This window comes from Nasonia vitripennis, chromosome 4 (genome assembly GCF_009193385.2).
Source record: "Nasonia vitripennis strain AsymCx chromosome 4, Nvit_psr_1.1, whole genome shotgun sequence".
NCBI lineage: Eukaryota > Metazoa > Arthropoda > Insecta > Hymenoptera > Pteromalidae > Nasonia > Nasonia vitripennis.
This window is the reverse complement of record NC_045760.1, coordinates 11128956-11146024: the sequence shown is the minus strand read 5'-3', so window position 1 is coordinate 11146024 and position 17069 is coordinate 11128956. Positions and strand designations below refer to the sequence as shown.

Here is a 17069-nt window from a genome sequence, read left to right as displayed (position 1 = left end):
CCTTAATTAACAATAGTGTAACTAAAGGACTTACCTACGAGTCTTACCTATCCCGCGCAGACGCGGTTGTCTAAAAAGCTTTGATTGCGATTAACGACATAACTCATGCGAAATAAGACTTACTAATGAACACACACACACACGAGCGCGTCCGTAAAAACGTTTGATAGATTTAAGGCGCACTCGCGCGTGTGTCAATTAAAATCGTAATTGAATCAACACAGAGACGGACTACGCATCGCACCACGCCGAGAAAGAGAGAGAGAGCAATAAACATAGCCATACCCGACGTAGCACACGGCGGTGGCGGCGGCGCTTTTCTCTCTAAAACACGCGCGCGCTCGCAAGACGAGTAATTACCCGAAAAAGTTTCTCATTAAAAGCGAGCGTGGGTAAATGAACGCTCGCGAAAAGCAAAGCGCCGACCGCATCAGATCGTATGGCGCAGATAATCCGTGAGCGCGAGAAACCTCGAATCAGCGCGTGCATCCGATTTTTCCGCGCGCGCGCGCTCGGCGTATATCTATACAGACCTTTTTTCCGCGCATCTCCAACTCGCGCGCGGTAAGCATGCCCGCCAGAGAGAAAGAAAGACGTATACAGCGAAAAACAGAGACCGACGACCAGCGGCAGCGTGTGCATCAGGTATGGATAAAGATCGACGCGCGGCGGCGCGGCTGTGTGCATCTATGTGTTTACGCGGCCGCGGAAGGTATGGCTTTTCAAGAGGCCGCGCGCGCGGCTATGCATGGAACAAACTTTCGTGCACGATGGAATCGTAACGCGCGAAAAGCGTGACGGATTCGCCGCGCGCCGACTATATAGCCAGGGAAAGCGCCTCAGGACGCGTCCAGCGATGTTGGCTTGACGCGCGCACGCGCGCGCGAATCTTATCAGTGTACGTCGGACGTGCCTGCAGCCTTTCTTTTCTGCGAGAGCCCGTTTCCTTTTGGGCTGCAGTGCGGCAAGTGCTGCCGCGATGAGTTTCGGGGATGTACCACGGATGGAAGAAAGCTGCGTACGCGCGCATTAGTCTTGTGCAAACTCGAGCGTTTACGCGAATAACGACTGGAGTAAGCAATCGATAGCAATATAGCGTAGAGAGAAAGAGAGTGCGTGAGACAAAGAAAACATCAGCTGATGGGGTTTGTTGTTTAAACGCGAAATAAAAAGTGCTAGCGAGAGGCCTTGGAATGCGCGCAGCTATGGCTCAATCGTTGAGCCTCGCGGTGTATACAACTTTTACTTTTACGCAGGATACATATGTATGTATAAGTATACGAGACCGAAGAATGGATGAGCGTCTGTACTCATCGAGCGTGTACTAATTAAAAAGCTAGCTGTATGTCGAAGCGTCGAGCGAGCGCGCCTTCGGATAACCTTTCCGAGTTTCATACTTTGCTCATTTTCGTTTTTGTCTTCGTTGATTCGCAATACTTCATTTTGCCATACGATATACCTATAATATACATCGAATTTCGACCAACGACGGTCATCATCTGTAACGCGAGTCGTTCTCGCAAACGGAGTGAATTGGAGCAAAGTTTCGAAGCAGCTCAGAATGCAAAAAATCGATTCGAAAATTGACGTCGGGAAAATTAAAGTAACGAGGAGAGCGAGTCGTGAGTCAGATGCGCTTATACATAGACAATTAATCGATCAAACGCGCGCGCGGAGAGGCTATAATCGCTGCACTACAATACATCAGCTCGATATAATACGCTGGCGCGCGGCGTCGAAACTGCGTCATCCAAGACATCCGAGGCTTTCGCAAGATCTTAACAGTTGGCATTTCCAAACGAATACCTTAATCAAATTGTTATGTCGACGAGATGTTGCACACCCTAAAATGCCGAGCATTCTACGGCTGTCCCTTCGCACAAATTAATATTATATAGTACACTGCGCGAAAAGATCCTTGCGCAATGTTATATTACAGACGCTCATTGTCTCGTGGGTACACCAAATAGTCATCAGTTATTATACAATTGACATTTCATTCGTCGAGTCTCATGCGACCATCATGTAAGTACACTTACGTAAATGCATAACGAAGTGGCAACAAAAATTTCGCGAGCTGTCGCACGCTACTCCTTCTCTCCGTCGTCCTTGCCGGTAGCAGCATCGACTTGGTAGATACCTCGCAACTCTCTCTCGAACTCTCGTGAGAAAATCCGAGAACGCACTCGGTAGCCAGCAGCAGCCGCGGCAGTACAGCTCCCCCCTCGCGATCTCTCCCATCCGTGCGCACTGCACGCACAGGGATGCTCGAAAGCTGCGAGAGAAAGAAGGGAAAAGCTAGCAAGTCCATCTCGGATGTAGAAAGTCGCTGCAGCAGAGCGCGATACAGTACATGCAGGAGGACAAAAAAAAGGCGAGACGCATCTCCGACGGTAGAGGGGAATGGACTTGTGGGTGGGGGAGGGCAGGGTCCGCGAGTAAACGTATGACATGTACGCGGGAGGACGAATGAGCGAGAAGGAAGCAACAAAAGACACAGCTGCGAGAGGCAGAACGAGAGCGTATAGGTATACAATGCTAGGTGTGTGCGCTAGAGGCTGCTCGCGCGACTCTGCGCGCGGGCGTGAGCGCACAGCGTATAACGGAGTAGGAGGAATCACAGAATGAGCGCTCAGAGGGCGCCACTCTCCCAGTCGCGCAGCACTCGGTGCTCCCCCCCCCCCCTCAGCCTACTCGACGCCGGCAGCAGCCGATGTCTCGGAAAGAGAGAGAGAACTCACGGTGTGCATGTCTCTGTGTGTGTTCCAGCGCTCGCGCGACTGTCAAGCATCGGCCTCGAGGGTGGCGGAGCGGCTGGTGGGGATGTCGCCTCCGGCCCACGTAGCAGCAGCGGCAGTAGGGGTGAGGACGAGGGTGGTGGTGGTGGCGGCGGCGGCGGAGGAGAGACGAGGAGTGGGGAGCTGCGGCGGCGAGCGAGCGGACTCGCGGAGAAGGAGGAGAGGCCACCGGCTTCAGAGACTGTCGAGCCGACGGCCGCGTTTGACGTCGCTTCTCTCGTGCTCTACGGATCGCGCGCGCTGCCTATCAGGCTTAAGATTCTGCTCGATCAGTTGTTCAACCAGTTGCCGCACGCGCAAGTGACCAGGCTCCTGGCTGCATTCGGCTGGACTCACGAGGACTACACTCGCGGATACATACTGCAGGTGAGTCTTGGTGTTTTGTTCTCCTATTTATCTCCTCGGCGTTGTCCACTTGCTTTTCAAATTTCCCGCGCCGAGAGCTTTCCCTATACAGCCCATCATCATCATCATCATCATCGTCATCTTCTTGTGTATAACGCTTTCCCGGAGTGTCTTCGCGCATGTGTCGCATACATATAAATATAAATCCGTGGAAGGTGTGCGCATTAATAAGAAAAACACTTTTCGTCCGCTGCTGTCGCGCAGATCATCGATCGTGTGTGTCCGACGGCTCGTCACGTGTGTGTTTTGTGTGCGCGACTCGCGCTCTACTTGCTGCAGTGTCAAAAAGACGCGAGACGTGCGCGGCTCGCTCCAAAAATACATTCTCGCGCACTCTTTAAACTGACAGCCGTCGCCGTCGTCGTCAACGTCCAGCTCTCTATCTCTCGTATTTTCGTCTCGCCGCGAGCGACTCGCTTTTTTCTGTCAATCCTTCATTTTTCAAGTTTCAGCATCAGTGTATAGTGCTCTCTCTCTCTCTCTCTCTCTCTCTCTCTCTCTCTCTCTCTCTCTCTCTCATTCTATCTCCAACTCACTATCTCGGCGACACACCTTTTGACGTTCTTTCTCGCTGCCCCGCGAAATATCGTCGCCGTCGCAGAGCTCTTAATGTTGCCGCGCGCGCTAACATCAGTCACTTGTGCCTACGGTTACATCCCACACACGTATACACACATACACTCACACACACGCTCTACTAATGCTTGTCGCCTAATGACACTAATTCGCATAAATAAACAGAAGAGAAAAATGTCCCGAGAATAAACATAGTGGTGGACAAAAAAAAAATAGAAAACTAAACTTAGAACTCTGCTGTGCTGTTGCTCGAACTATTGAGAAGAAAGAATTCAGTGAGGTGACAATAGTCGCGGGACGAACAGTGAAATCATCGGACGATGAAATCGACGATCAGTGCGTGTTTCGGAGCAATAAGTGAAAAATCGCGTGTGAAAATGTGTGCGACGATGACTGTGCCGCCGCTATGAACGATCGACAGCCATTGAAGAAGAAGATGAAGAAGAAGAAGCAGACACACTATGCATCAGCGTTCGTGATTTCAAAGTCAATCGAGAGCAGATCCTGTGTTTCGGCTCGTGATAAATGATCGATTGATTTTTTACCCGTCGCTGCAGCGCACTGCAAAGGAACTCTCCGTATGACGACAACCGAGAAGCCGGTGACGAAGAAGACGACGACGACATCATTTCTAAATTTAAATTTCAAAAGGAATGGACATTATGACAAGCGGTGACGATCGACGCTCAAATTGCGGCCCGTAATACACCTTCAAACTGGCCGAAATTCAAGAAGACCAGTGCGATGCGTATAGAAAGACTCGCGTGTAATATGTACAAGATGATGGTCAGTGTGCTTCGTGATCCGATGAACAATGCTTCGAAATAAGTGCAAGAAAACGAAAAACTCGCAAACAAGTGCCTCGTAATAAACTAAGCCAAAAACCTCCGAGCAGCAGCAGCAGCAGCAACGGCGAGTACAGTGCGCGTGTGTGTACATAGCCCCTCATACACTAAACCGAAAACCAACCGCAAAAAAAACCGCTAACTATAACAAAAAAAGAATCGGCGAAATCCGAAGGCTAAGCTCATCGATCCCGAGACTCGTCCCTCGGCGCTGTCACATCGGCGCATTAGAAAAGTTCAGGAGTATCCGTGTAAACTGAATTGCGCCGACGTTAGCGTGAAATTAAGCGTACGGGAAACCGGTTTCCCCCCTCGACGAGTCCTCTCTCTCTCTCTCTCTCTATCTCTCTCTCTCTCTATCTCTCTCTCTCTCTCTTACTCTCTCGCGGCTGTAGAATAGCATTGGATATTTTGCATTCGGACTGTACGCGCCACGGGGCGCGAGATTAAAGCGATGTCCCCGCGCGCTCCTTTATTTTTTCGCGTCTCTCTCTCTCTCTCTCTCTCTCTCTCTCTCTCTCTCTCTCTCTCTCGGTATGCGTATTAAAGTATCCGGAGAGAGGATATCGTGTTCGCGATCGGATTTCCAGTGAGCCCTCGCGACACCGATAATGCGCTCTCGCTCTCTCCTCGATTCCGCGGAACTTTTTTGCGCACGTGGGCAGTGCACGCCGCGGATTTTTAACGATAATCGCGGACAAATTTTCCATACAGATTACCGCGGGAGATGTCCTTCTCGTGCACGCTTCGGTCGAGTCTTTGTCCCGCGGCATTGCGTTGGAAATTTCGAAAAATTATCGCGTATTTGAATTGACGACAGCGATTTTATTGTGTACGTGAGTAATAGCTAATTGCCTCCGTCGTAAAGACTGTTTTTCAAAATCGACACACTCGAAGTTTTTTCTACAACTCGTGCATGCGTATTGACTGACTACAAAGTATAACATCTGTCTGTGTATATCGATGGACTAGAACTATTCGTTCGTCGACTCGCGAGAGAATATTAATGAGGATAATGACAAACTATCTGATGCAAAGCAGACTCCGAAGCTTACGCATCACTATTTCATATTTCACCTGCGCGACTGCAGCGCAGTTATAATAATCCCGTGATTAGAGCCGCGCGGATATAAGCTCGCGAGCGATAGAAGAAAAATCGTCATGCGCGCGTCAATTAAAGCAATCGGTTTATCGGACAATAACGAGTCGTTGCGCCTGTCATCCCGCAGAGTATACACACGCGCGCACACACGTACACACATTCGTAATTGCTGGTGCATTAAACGTCAAATGTCGCAATTCCGCGCGGGCTCACGCACGCAACGAAATTATGAAAATCCTCGCTTGCTCTTTCTCTCTCTTCCTCTCTCTCTCTCTCTCTCTCTCTCTCTCTCTCTCTCTCTCTCTCTCTCTCTCTCTCTCTCTCTCTCTCTCTCTCTCTCTCTCTCTCTCTCTCTCTCTCTCTTTCTGTCGAACGTTTCATTAGCGAATTTTCTACCTCTCCGGAACAGCTCGTAAATCCGGAGCCGTTTTAATTTACCCCGACTCTCGCGTCGATTGTTCCGAGAAACATCAACTGCGCGCTTGTCATTATTTTTCATTGGCGGCACGGCACAGAGTGAGAGAAAACGTTTTCGCATGCGCTCAAGGAATATCGCCAGCTTTTTTCATGGCTTCTTGCGCTGCGGCTGCGAGTATATAAGTAGTCGTTAACGAGAGTGAATTCGGTATGTACAAACCACCTGTCGCCGCTTCCGGGACCCTCTGCTCGGGAAAAATAAGAAAAATATCCGTATATACTAGCAAGACGCTCGCGCGAACCCAGTTTCGGAGAATCTCAAGTGTCCGTTAACTGCGCGCGAGGAAAGAGGCAAACAACGCAACGCGTCCTCTCCTCGTAGGAAATAAAACTGAGAGGAAAAATCGAGAGACACAAAGTCAGTTGCCAGTAGTCCTTCACTCCACTCCCTTTCTCGCACACGACAAGGAAGTAGCATATCCACTCCCGCATAGAAAACTCGCGGGGCTTCGTTCCTCCGAAGATTTACGACCCCCAGCATCGCGTATACACCTCCGCTGTCTATATATATGTGTGTATAAAATACAGCAGCAGGAGCTGAGCAACAGCAGCACGCGTCGCGAATCTTCCGCGCGCGCGATAAAACCCGAGGAATTTCCAAATGGTTTTCGCCGTTACGCGAGAAGGGCTCGCCGGCCCATGACGAATCGCGTCCATCCTTCGTTTACTACCTCCGCGATTTTTTTCTTCTTCTCTCTTGCAACTCTTTGCTTCTGTGTAGATACGTGAACCAACGTGGAAAACGTCCTCGAGCGAGTAGACATTCAAATTGGCCGGTCGATCGGCGCGCAGAGTACTGCTGGCTGCGTGTACATATTAATGTTTCTGCGGCGTGGGAAAGTCGCAGTAGCCGCCGATTGCTTTATTACGCACGGAGTGGCCTTTTCGTTTTTTTTCTTAACGATGCACGAGTTTATATGCGCGAGCCGGACCACAGAGCGCAGCGAGATTGTTTTGTAACGGGCTTGTTAGGGTATTTTGTGTCTTTACGCGGCTAACTGCTTCGACGAATTAGCCTCGCCGGCAATTATACGCATCGACTCTTGTGTAAAAAAAAGAGAAAATTTTGAAAATTACTGTAGATACATCAATACAGTCGCATCTCGCAATTACGCGACTTGCGCGCGCAAGAGAGAGAGCGTTCCACAAGTGTGACGAGAAATTTCTAAAAATAAGCAAAAGTAAACGAAGCTCGCGCTGGCTCTCGGACGAGAATCCGCGTCGCTCTTCTATATAACGCGTAAAAAAGGGTGCCAAGAATACTGCTATAAAACACACTCTGGACATGCAGGCTGCTCTCCTCCTCGCTAAAAAGTGTCCGCGGTGCAACTTGTTGAAATCGATTATTACAATAAACGCAGCGAGCCGCCGGAGGAAAAACGCGCGCATAATGACAGGTGTCGCGCAGTCTCCATTATTCATCTCCACTCCCTCGGCTCGACTCTTTCGCACAGGTTTTTCCGCCCGAGATCTGACGAATGCTCGCTCGACAAAAAGCCGACAGCCCGGATTGGGTAATTCGTTCCGATTTTCAGGAATTTCAGCTTTTTTATACCACAATGTTCCGTGTCCCCGCATCGAGTCGCTTGTCATCGCGCCTATGCTAATCGCGCGTGTGTGTGCGAGCCTACGGGCAAATTGTATCCTCGCCGGAGTTGCCGCTTGTTTACCGCGTAGAACGTCTCTGCGAACCGCGTTTTTATAAATCGTGCTCTGACGCAATTCTAGCGTAGAATCGAAAGCCGCCGGGGCACAATAAACGTGTCAACGAGAGCCGCCACGGAATCCAGGAAGAAAAAGTTATCCGCGGGGGCAACAATGAAAATTCCTCGCACAACTCTCTCGTACACACGAGTATACATGTATAAAAGCCCGCTCGAGTCGTTGCGCATCCGCGTCGTGTACACTTACACCCGCGCGCGCGCGAGCTCTTACGAAACGAGAGCGAAAACGCGTGCAGTAGCTCACTTATACTCGAAGCATAAAAACACTGCGCTAGAGGGAGAGAGAGAGAGAGAGAGAGAGAGAGAGAGAGAGAGAGAGAGAGAGAGAGATTCACCTTTATTCCCATTCGAGGAAGGTTCGTAAAAAGACGCGGTAATCGTCGCGAACGCGCTCGCGCGCGCGCGCAAGCACAATGGTGCGCGGCGTTAGAAAAAAAACGGAGGGAGACAAGGAGGCGGTAGCAGAACAATTAGTGTCCGTGTGTGTATGTGTGCACCGCGTAATTTCCCACGAGCAAAGGCACGAGTGGCCTCCTCCGTCCGTCACACACGACGGTCTCTTCCGTTTCCGCTTCCTCGGATAAATAATAAAAAAAGCTCTCGCCCGGCTAATGCTCAAAGATGTTCGAGGGAGATTCCGAGAGAAAATTAGCATCTTGAATTTATTCGTCGCGCTGAAAAAGCACCGCCAAGGGACACACGCTCGCCGCGGGTCGGGTACCGGATTCCAACATTAAGAGCTAACGCAATATTTGACACTCGGACATTCTTCTCGATGATGAGCCTCTCGACGATGCAAACGGTATATGACTTACGAAACCGCAGCAGCAGCAGCAGCTTTATATCAAAGGCGAAAAAAAGGAGGCGAATGTAAACACGCATCTCCCGGCGCTATCGGATCCGACAATCGCATTGTCTCGGTATTTTTCTTGCGCCAGCGGCAGCCGTATAGCGCAGGAGGGATATGTGTACAAGGCACACTTCGAAGTGTCTTTTACGAGTCGGGTTTCGGAGCCACTGTAGAGAAAGGTGACTGATGGCATGGCACACTCACGGAGAACCTTGTCGTCTGGAAAAAAGACAGCCCTGCTGTGTGTGTGTGTGTGTGTGTGCAATCCAATTTAAAAGCGGATATCCAGACGAGATCTTCACGATTTCTACACACGGTATATTATAAGACGCGAGCCTGCAGCCGAGCGTGAAATCATATGCAGTGTCCAGTCACCTTCCTCGTGTGTGTGCGTTGCTGTTGCAGTCGCGACTCGCAAGGAAAACGCGCGCGCTCAGTTCGGCCGTCTGCCGTCAGGTGACGCCACTCGCTGGAACACGTACGGCTCCCTTCACTCGCGCGCGCTATGCATCGTACAGCTTAGTATACACACACGCGCGATATCGCCGACGGGAAAGTTTACTTTGCGTGGTTATACACAGAGTCGCGAGAGAACAATTGGATCATCGGATTATTGAATATTCCAAGAGTTGAATTTTCGCGGTACGAAACGAGAACCTCGAATTATACGGATCGAAAAGAGTATGGAGAATAAAATATATAGCGCGACTAACGTACAGCGACTTTCGACAATTTCCTCGCGGCGCGTTTTCTCTCGTCCGGCATTTTTCCGCTCGGCGAACTGTTTCATTGAGCGGCGGCGGCGGCACACATGAGATCCAGGTGCGGTTTCAATCCTTCTCTCGCCGCTCGACGCATGTATTATACACACAGACACACTCGGCCCCCGTTAATCCAGCGAATCCTTCCTGTCGCCGCAGAACCGTTACACATACGTGCATCTCGCCGACCTGCCTGCAAAATCTCTCTCGCGCGCGCAATGTGTGCTGTTGTCGACACGTGCGGAGCTGTTCAGTGTGTCTTTCGTAATGAGGGAGAGAGAGAGAGAGAGAGAGATCGGGTGTATTAATACTGCAGCATAACATTTTTCCTCGTCAATTTTTCAAGAGTCGAAATGGAGTTGAATAATTAAACGTCATTAGGCCGCCAAAAATAGACGCATCTCTCGCTCGTCCCTTCAAATTTTCACGAGAGAGATGTATGTACGAGCGCGCACACTCGACCTGGATAATTTCATCTTCTCAGCTGCACATCAGCTCCTGTCGCGCGTACAGCACAGCCTCATTCGCGTGCGAGATTGAAAATTCGAGTCCCACGGTGTGTAGCCACTCGTCTCGCAGTTTAACATCTCTCGACTCCCTGATGCTGCTGCCGCTGCTCCGTTTTACGTAACGATTCGAAAGAAGGAGCAATTTCGCGGAATTTAGACGCGTCACGCATCGCTCGCTGTATGCATGTATATATACCTGTACAGCTTGGGATTCGTGCGCTCGCCGTCGTCGCGTCGTCGGCAGCAGCACAAAGGAGGTGGGACTCGATTCTTTTCTCCTATCTTTTTTCCCCTGCGTCTCGTTCTCTCTCGCTATGGATCCGTGAAAACATCCAACCGTCCTCGTGATTTCGAAAACTCAGACTTGTTTTTCTGAAATTACATAAACGCGCGTGTAATCAAAACTCGCGCTTATTTTCTTTGCCATGTATAGCTACTATAACAAAGGCCGCCGGAGAGACACGCGCGAGCGCGAGGAAAAAAGAGGAGGCCGCTTCTGATTTTTCGGCGCCGAGAAATCCTCCGGTCTGGAGAAATATACAGAGAGTTTGCCGCTATATTCGTCGCCTACTGCGTTACTTCGCGCGCTCGCAGGAATGCGTAAATATACAGCCCAGCGAAAGACGAGACAAACTGGATCTCGAGACGCCGCGGCTCCCCTGCTAAGTAGATCGAGAATGATCGTTCGATAAAAATAAGCGCAATTCCCTTTTTTTGGTTGGCCGGATCGTGGCGTGGTCAACGAGGACATCGGGGGTAAATATTTGGTGCCGAGGAGTGGCCGGAAATAAACCGCGGCGTGCCGCGTATAAACAAATTCACGCGATGTATTTTTTCGGCCGCGCACAGTCGCGTGGAAAATTACCAGTAAAAATAGGGCAGTGTACTAAGAGAGACGTGTGTTGATTTTCTGTTCCAGGACTCGCAAAACGGCCCGGTGCTGGACCGATGGAGCATCTGCTCGGCTGAGGAGGAGCCGCTGGTTCTGCAGCAGTTCCTCAGATTCGCCGAGACGCGTCCGTTCGTGCAACAGCTCCTGCTCGCCGCTGGTGGTGGTGGTGGAGCCGGAGCGAGTAATCACAGTCACCAGGCTCAAGTCTCGAGCGCATCCGGCCACGACGCGGATGTTATGTCACCGAGCAGGCGACCGTCGCCCCCGACGATGCCGTTAGCCCATCTGCCGCCTCCACTGCACCTGCTGCACTGTGGCCTGCCGCCTCCGGGCTCGAGACTGCCGCCGCCGCCCCAGCCGGCCCCGCTGCCGCCCCACTCGATATCCCAGCAGCACTCCTCGCTGCGCTCGCCCACTCCGCCCAAGCACCACCACTCATCCGGCTACGGCTCCTCGAGTCGGCCGAGCTCGCCGCCGCCGCCGGTGCCCCGCAGTTTAGAGTCAGCCGCAGTAGCGGCCGCCGCGGCAGCCGCCTTCAGCTCGCCGCTCAACCGACTGCAGAACATGCAGCCCTTCGACTTCCGCAAGCTCGGCACCCTCGGGCTGCCGACCTTCCCGCCGATCCCGGCGCCGCCTGCCCCCAGCAGCATCAACGTCAACGACCGACACTCGCCTCTCTCCTCGTCAACGACGCACGCCTCGCGCAAGTCCCAGTCCGGCCGGGTGCACTCCCAGAGCCCGCACAGTCCCGGCGGCCTGAGGCCCGGAGCCCAGCAGCAGCAGCAGTCGCCCGTCGCGCCGGTCTCGTCCGCGGCCTCGTCTGCGGCCTTCGGTCACTCGCTCGCCAGCGTCTCGGCCAGCTACCACGGCCACTACCCGCCTGCATCCATCATGAGCAAGACCAGCATGGCCATGGCCGCCGCGGCTGCCAACCTCGACGCTCACAGCGCCGGCGAGAAGAGCAGCGAGTTCGGCAGCGACGACGACGACGAGCTCCTCGACGACGAGAACTCGGGCAGCGCCCTCAACCTCAGCAGGCGCGACTCCGGCAAGCTGTCCTCTTCCTCCGCGGCTCACCACGCCGCGCAGCAGGAGCAGCGACACGCCGCCGCTGCGCTGTCCTCCCAGCACGCGCCCCTCGGCAGGCCACCCGGCGTACCGGGACGCAAGCCGAACTCGCCCGGCAAGAAGCACCAGTGGGGCGCCTCGGCCAACATCCCGCCGAACCTTGGCACGCCCTTCATCAACCCGGCCACCGGCAAGAAGCGTGTCCAGTGCAACGTCTGCCTCAAGACTTTCTGCGACAAGGGTGCCCTTAAGATCCACTTCAGCGCGGTCCATCTACGCGAGATGCACCAGTGCACGGTCAAAGGCTGCAGCATGATGTTCAGCTCGAGACGCTCGCGCAACCGACACTCGGCCAACCCGAATCCCAAGCTGCACTCGCCGCACCTACGCCGCAAGATATCGCCCCACGATGGCCGCTCGTCCATGGCCCACGCGCTCGTACTGCCGCCCCACCAACCTGGGCTGCCCCTGCCGCCCAGCTCGCACCTCAATCACCTGCCCTTCGGCTCGTTCCCGCTGCTGACGCCGCCGCCAGACCTGCGCTCGCCCGCCTCGCTCTGCGCCCTCGACTTCAAGCACCTCGATCTCGCCGCGTCGCAGAACCCCGCACGCTCCTACGAGGAGGCCGTAGCTCAGCAGAGGATGGCGGCGGCCGCCGCGGCTGCTGCTGCGGCAGCATCCGCCTCGTCCGGTGGCTCGACCCTGCAAGCTTCTACGACCACCACGACCGTCAACAGCGGCTCGCTCTGCAGGACGTCAAGCGGATCGAACGCCTCCGCGGTGTCGCCCAGCTCGCAAAATCGCTCCGCAGCGGGCACCCTCGACGGCGAGGATGACGACGAGGATGACGAGGACGGCGGCATAGTGGTGGTCGGCGACGAAGACGACGCGAGACTCAGGCATGACGAAGATGACGAGCAACCCGCCGACTTCAGTCTGGCCAAGCGGCCGAAGCTCTACCTGGCTAACGACGACGATATGGCCAGCAACGCCGACAGCAACGAGGACAACGACTCGATGAACGCCGACCAGCACTCATTCGCCATGAGCGCCCACTCGCTCGGCTCGGCCTTCGCCGGCCATCACAGTCGGGGCGTGCGCAAGCGCAAATCCCAGCACCCGACGCGCTGCGCCGTGCCCGCGGAGGCTCATTCTTCCTCAACCGACGGTGACTCGTCCAACGACGCCGTCTTTCAGGACCAGCCCGAGGACATGTCCATGTCGCGGCTCGAAGCGGAGGACCGCAAACACACACCCTCGCCTGCCGGCTCGCGTTCGCCAACCGACTCGCACCGCGACGCCGAAGAGCAGAATGAACCGAGAGATCTGAGCTCGCGCGCCAGCAGCGCCAGATCGTCCAAGAGCCTGGCTAGCCCCGAGCCCAAGGAGCTTTGCGCCGATCAGGAGTCCGCCCAGGAGCTCAAGAGGCGCAAGATCTCCGAACATTCGGAACACGACTCCATCTCCGAAGAGGTCTCGAGGTCCATCAAAGACGACCAACACCAGCAACCGGAAGAACGGGATGAACGACCTCCCAGCAGTGGCAGCCGTAGCAGCCGCAAAGAGAAGGACGAACAGCCCAGCAGCAGCAGCGAAGCCCCAGCGGCGGCAGCCGAGGAGGAGGGCGAGGAGCCGCGGCGCAGTCAAGAAGGTGAGCCCACAACCTCCCGTGCCCCGAGCTCGATCGACAGCCACCCGACCACTGCCGACGACCTATCCCTCGACTCCTCGAATGCTCTTCGTCAACTCGAGTCCTTGTCGCAGGGTCGCATCACGCTGCCGTACGGCTTGGCGGCGCGGGAGGAGGAGGAGGATCTGGAGGACGAAACTCCAGCAGAGGACCTACGCCGCCACCGCCACCACTACAACCACCAACAGCACCTCGAGGAGACGGATTCGATGCCTGGCCGTCGCTCTACCAGCCCCGAGGACCCGGGCCAGAGGCCGCCGCCGCAGCAGCTGCCGCAGTCGCTGCTGGACAGCAGCATCCTGGACAACTCCTCTCATGGCTCTCGCTCATCCAGCGCCTCGCCCTCCACAGCGGCCATGGATACGGACAGTAACAGCCTGATCGCTTACGCGCGCTACGAGAACGGCGGCTTTGTCGCCGTGGGAAGTGGGCCCGACGCCGTGCCTCTCGATCGGGAGAACCCGCGACGCTGCACCGCCTGTGGCAAGCTCTTCCAGAACCACTTTGGCGTCAAGACCCACTACCAGAACGTCCATCTCAAGCTCATGCACCGCTGTAGCGTCGAGGGCTGCAACGCGGCCTTTCCCTCGAAGCGCTCGCGCGACCGCCACTCGGCCAATCTCAACCTCCATCGCAAGCTCCTGTCCACCTCGTCCAGCCCGCCACCACCCTCGCAACTGATGCTGCCCGACGCAGCGGATCCGGTCCAGCTGCTCAACCACCACCATCACCAGCAGCAGCACCATCACCAACAACACAGCGAGTTCTTGGCCCGGCTTTATGCCGACGCCGGCATGGGCTATCCGCTGGACCTGGCTGCCGCCCGGATCCCGGCGCCCCATCCGCTACTGTTACCCGTAGGCTTTCCGGCCTTCGCCAGTCACTTTGGCCTTCAGCAGCACCTGTCTCGGATGGCCGATCTACAGTCCGCCGCAGCGCAGCCCGAGGCTAGCAAGGAGGAGGCGAGGTGCACGGTACCTGGTTGCGAGCGCATCTTCACCTCGCGAGCCGTGAGGGACGCGCACGCTCGCGACCCCCAGGCTCACCGAGAACTCGGCTCGTGACCACTCTTCCCGGCGTTACGACTCCGGGCCCCGGATTATCCACTGCTGTGATGCCAAAAGCGAGACGACAACGACGACGACGATGATGATGAATTACCGTGCAATACGCGGCCAGGAGGACGACTTTCGTTTTCTCATAGACGTGTGTGATTTTACTCATTATATTATACATACTCTGTGAATGCGTATGCGTGTGAGTGCGCGTGTATCCGTTTGTGTGAATGTAAATGTGAACTTTGTACTATACCTCTGACCGGTGTCGCGACGCGACACTCGTATCCATATAGTCTGATTGAAGATATTGTATAAATGCTGTGCGAGGCGAGCGCATGCTATGCGTTGTATCATATAAGACAGAGAGAAAAATCAGTGAACATAATAACCTCGAATAGCTCTGCTGAATTGTTTGCCCGCGAGATTATGAGATGTGTTTCGTCCACGTTATAAGACGTAGTATAAATATACGATGATGATCTATATATGATATCGGCGCTCGTCAGAGTGCGCGATTCGTTGTGTTATGTGCAAATTTTGTTCGTTTATATAAATACAAATAAGACGAGGGTTAAAAGAGGAAAAAAGAAAAGGGGAGAATGAGCGCGGAGCATTGTGATAACGTCAATCGTCTCTGTATCAAAAGAATAACATTATACGAAAAGCAAAAAAACAAAGCACACTGTCTACTTAAACTCATTGAATAAGCATCAAGAAGCAACTCTTAGCATCGTCGCACACTGTAAATATACGTAGCACCTAATCGATGTGTACCGCGTAACGATTGTTAACAAACGTATATATGAAAAAGAAAAGAAACTAAAGGCACGCACAGCGCGGCGGCGATCACGTAAAAAATAAATAAGTATTTGGGAGATCGCGACCAGTGAATCAAAGCGGCGGACGCGCCGCGCGCTCTAGATTGATTTTATTTATTGTTCCATTATCGGAAACGCCTCTATCTCTCTACCTATCTTTCTCTCTACACAAAGTTAGTCGAAATGAGAATTGTCTGGCTAATCGAAGAATCAAAAAGAGGAGGGCTATCGTCGCAATCTAGCTCGCTTAATTTCGTAAAGTGCGCGCGATTCACGCCTAGTATTATTAAATTTATTTATTGAAAGCGCGAACCCATTTGACATAGACCCGATGGCTCGAGAATCCAGAACTTCTCTCGCTGCTCGATTAATTTTGATCAGTGCGCTGAAAATACTCAACACGGAGTCCAGTGTTGCGGCCAGTAGTAGCAGGCGACTGCAGCCGCGCGCGGAACTTACTCCACTTTTTTCTATTAGGATTATTGCATCACACGAAAAAGGCCCTTCGAGCGTCGCGGCGGACGGCTTTCTATCATATAATATTGTAAATAACTCTACTGCGTTTAATTTTTATCGTACCCGCATTCACACCAGAAGAAATAATCATCGCACTCTTATCGCAGTTAATCTCAAATGCGCGCGGATTACACCGCCGAAGAGAGCTATACACGACGTCGAGCGAGTGCTAATAATAAGTGTGTGTGTCTGTAAGGGGTGAATTGGAAGTCGCGATCGATTTCACAACTATTAAGCGTTAAGCAACGCGCGATATCTACAATTGTAATTATGTATAAATGAAACGCTACGATGTATTATATATTATAGATCGATTATAAAATGAACATTCATCATTATGAAAAAAAATAAAAATACCTATGAAAATTAAAGCTGACGCCTATATAGGTCTCTTTTTTCTCGTTCGCACTAGCGCGTACGTCCTCCTCGTGATTACTGCGAGTACTATCACTGGTCCCGCATCTCCGCAGCATTACTCCGCCTATTTCTTTTCCAGAATCGTCCGGTCGCTCGTCTTTTTCGGTTCACCGAGCTCCGCTTCTTTATTTCTCCTCGGCTACTCCCACCGCTCGCTGCTTCTCTTTCTCCGATTTCTCGTGCGCGCGCGACGCGCAAAAACGAAGACAGTCGCGTGCGCCGGAGCTGCTGCTGCAGACCGACTGTCCTGGCCACGCCTACGATCGACCCCGGCTCTGCCCTCGTTTTATGCTCTTCGCGAAGGTTCGCTCGCTCTTTCTCTCGGAGATATTTCTGAAATGAAAAGTGGTCGTTCGTTAATCAAACCGTCGCGCCAAGAGCCGAGGGTTCTGAGCAAATACGTCACCTTGAGAGATGATCACTGCTTTGTCTTTTAGTTGCTCTATTTGTTCCGACGCGTTTTTAGTACATCGGCTGCGGCGGGTATCACTTTCGTTATCGGCTTCGGCTAATCTTTTCAATTACTTTTCTGAAAAATTTAAACGCGCTCGAGTCTCGGTTGT

The 17069-nt window shown here is 53.2% G+C and overlaps 1 protein-coding gene across 2 annotated transcripts in view; it reads left to right on the top strand.

Annotated features, from left to right (window-relative positions):
• The window catches only part of LOC103316520, a 218758-nt gene extending 202298 nt beyond the window's left edge, over positions 1–16460 (top strand). The window contains exons 4-6 of one of the 2 annotated variants that reach the window (XM_031928540.2): positions 2770–3164; positions 10967–13658; positions 13772–16460. In XM_031928540.2, coding sequence (XP_031784400.1) covers positions 2770–3164; positions 10967–13658; positions 13772–14070 — 3386 coding nt within the window. In that variant the 3' untranslated portion in view covers positions 14071–16460. Of the gene's footprint in view, positions 1–2769; positions 3165–10966 lie in introns of both variants that reach the window. The other variant, XM_016988100.2, reaches the window with a different exon arrangement.
• The last annotated feature ends 609 nt before the right edge of the window (positions 16461–17069 follow it).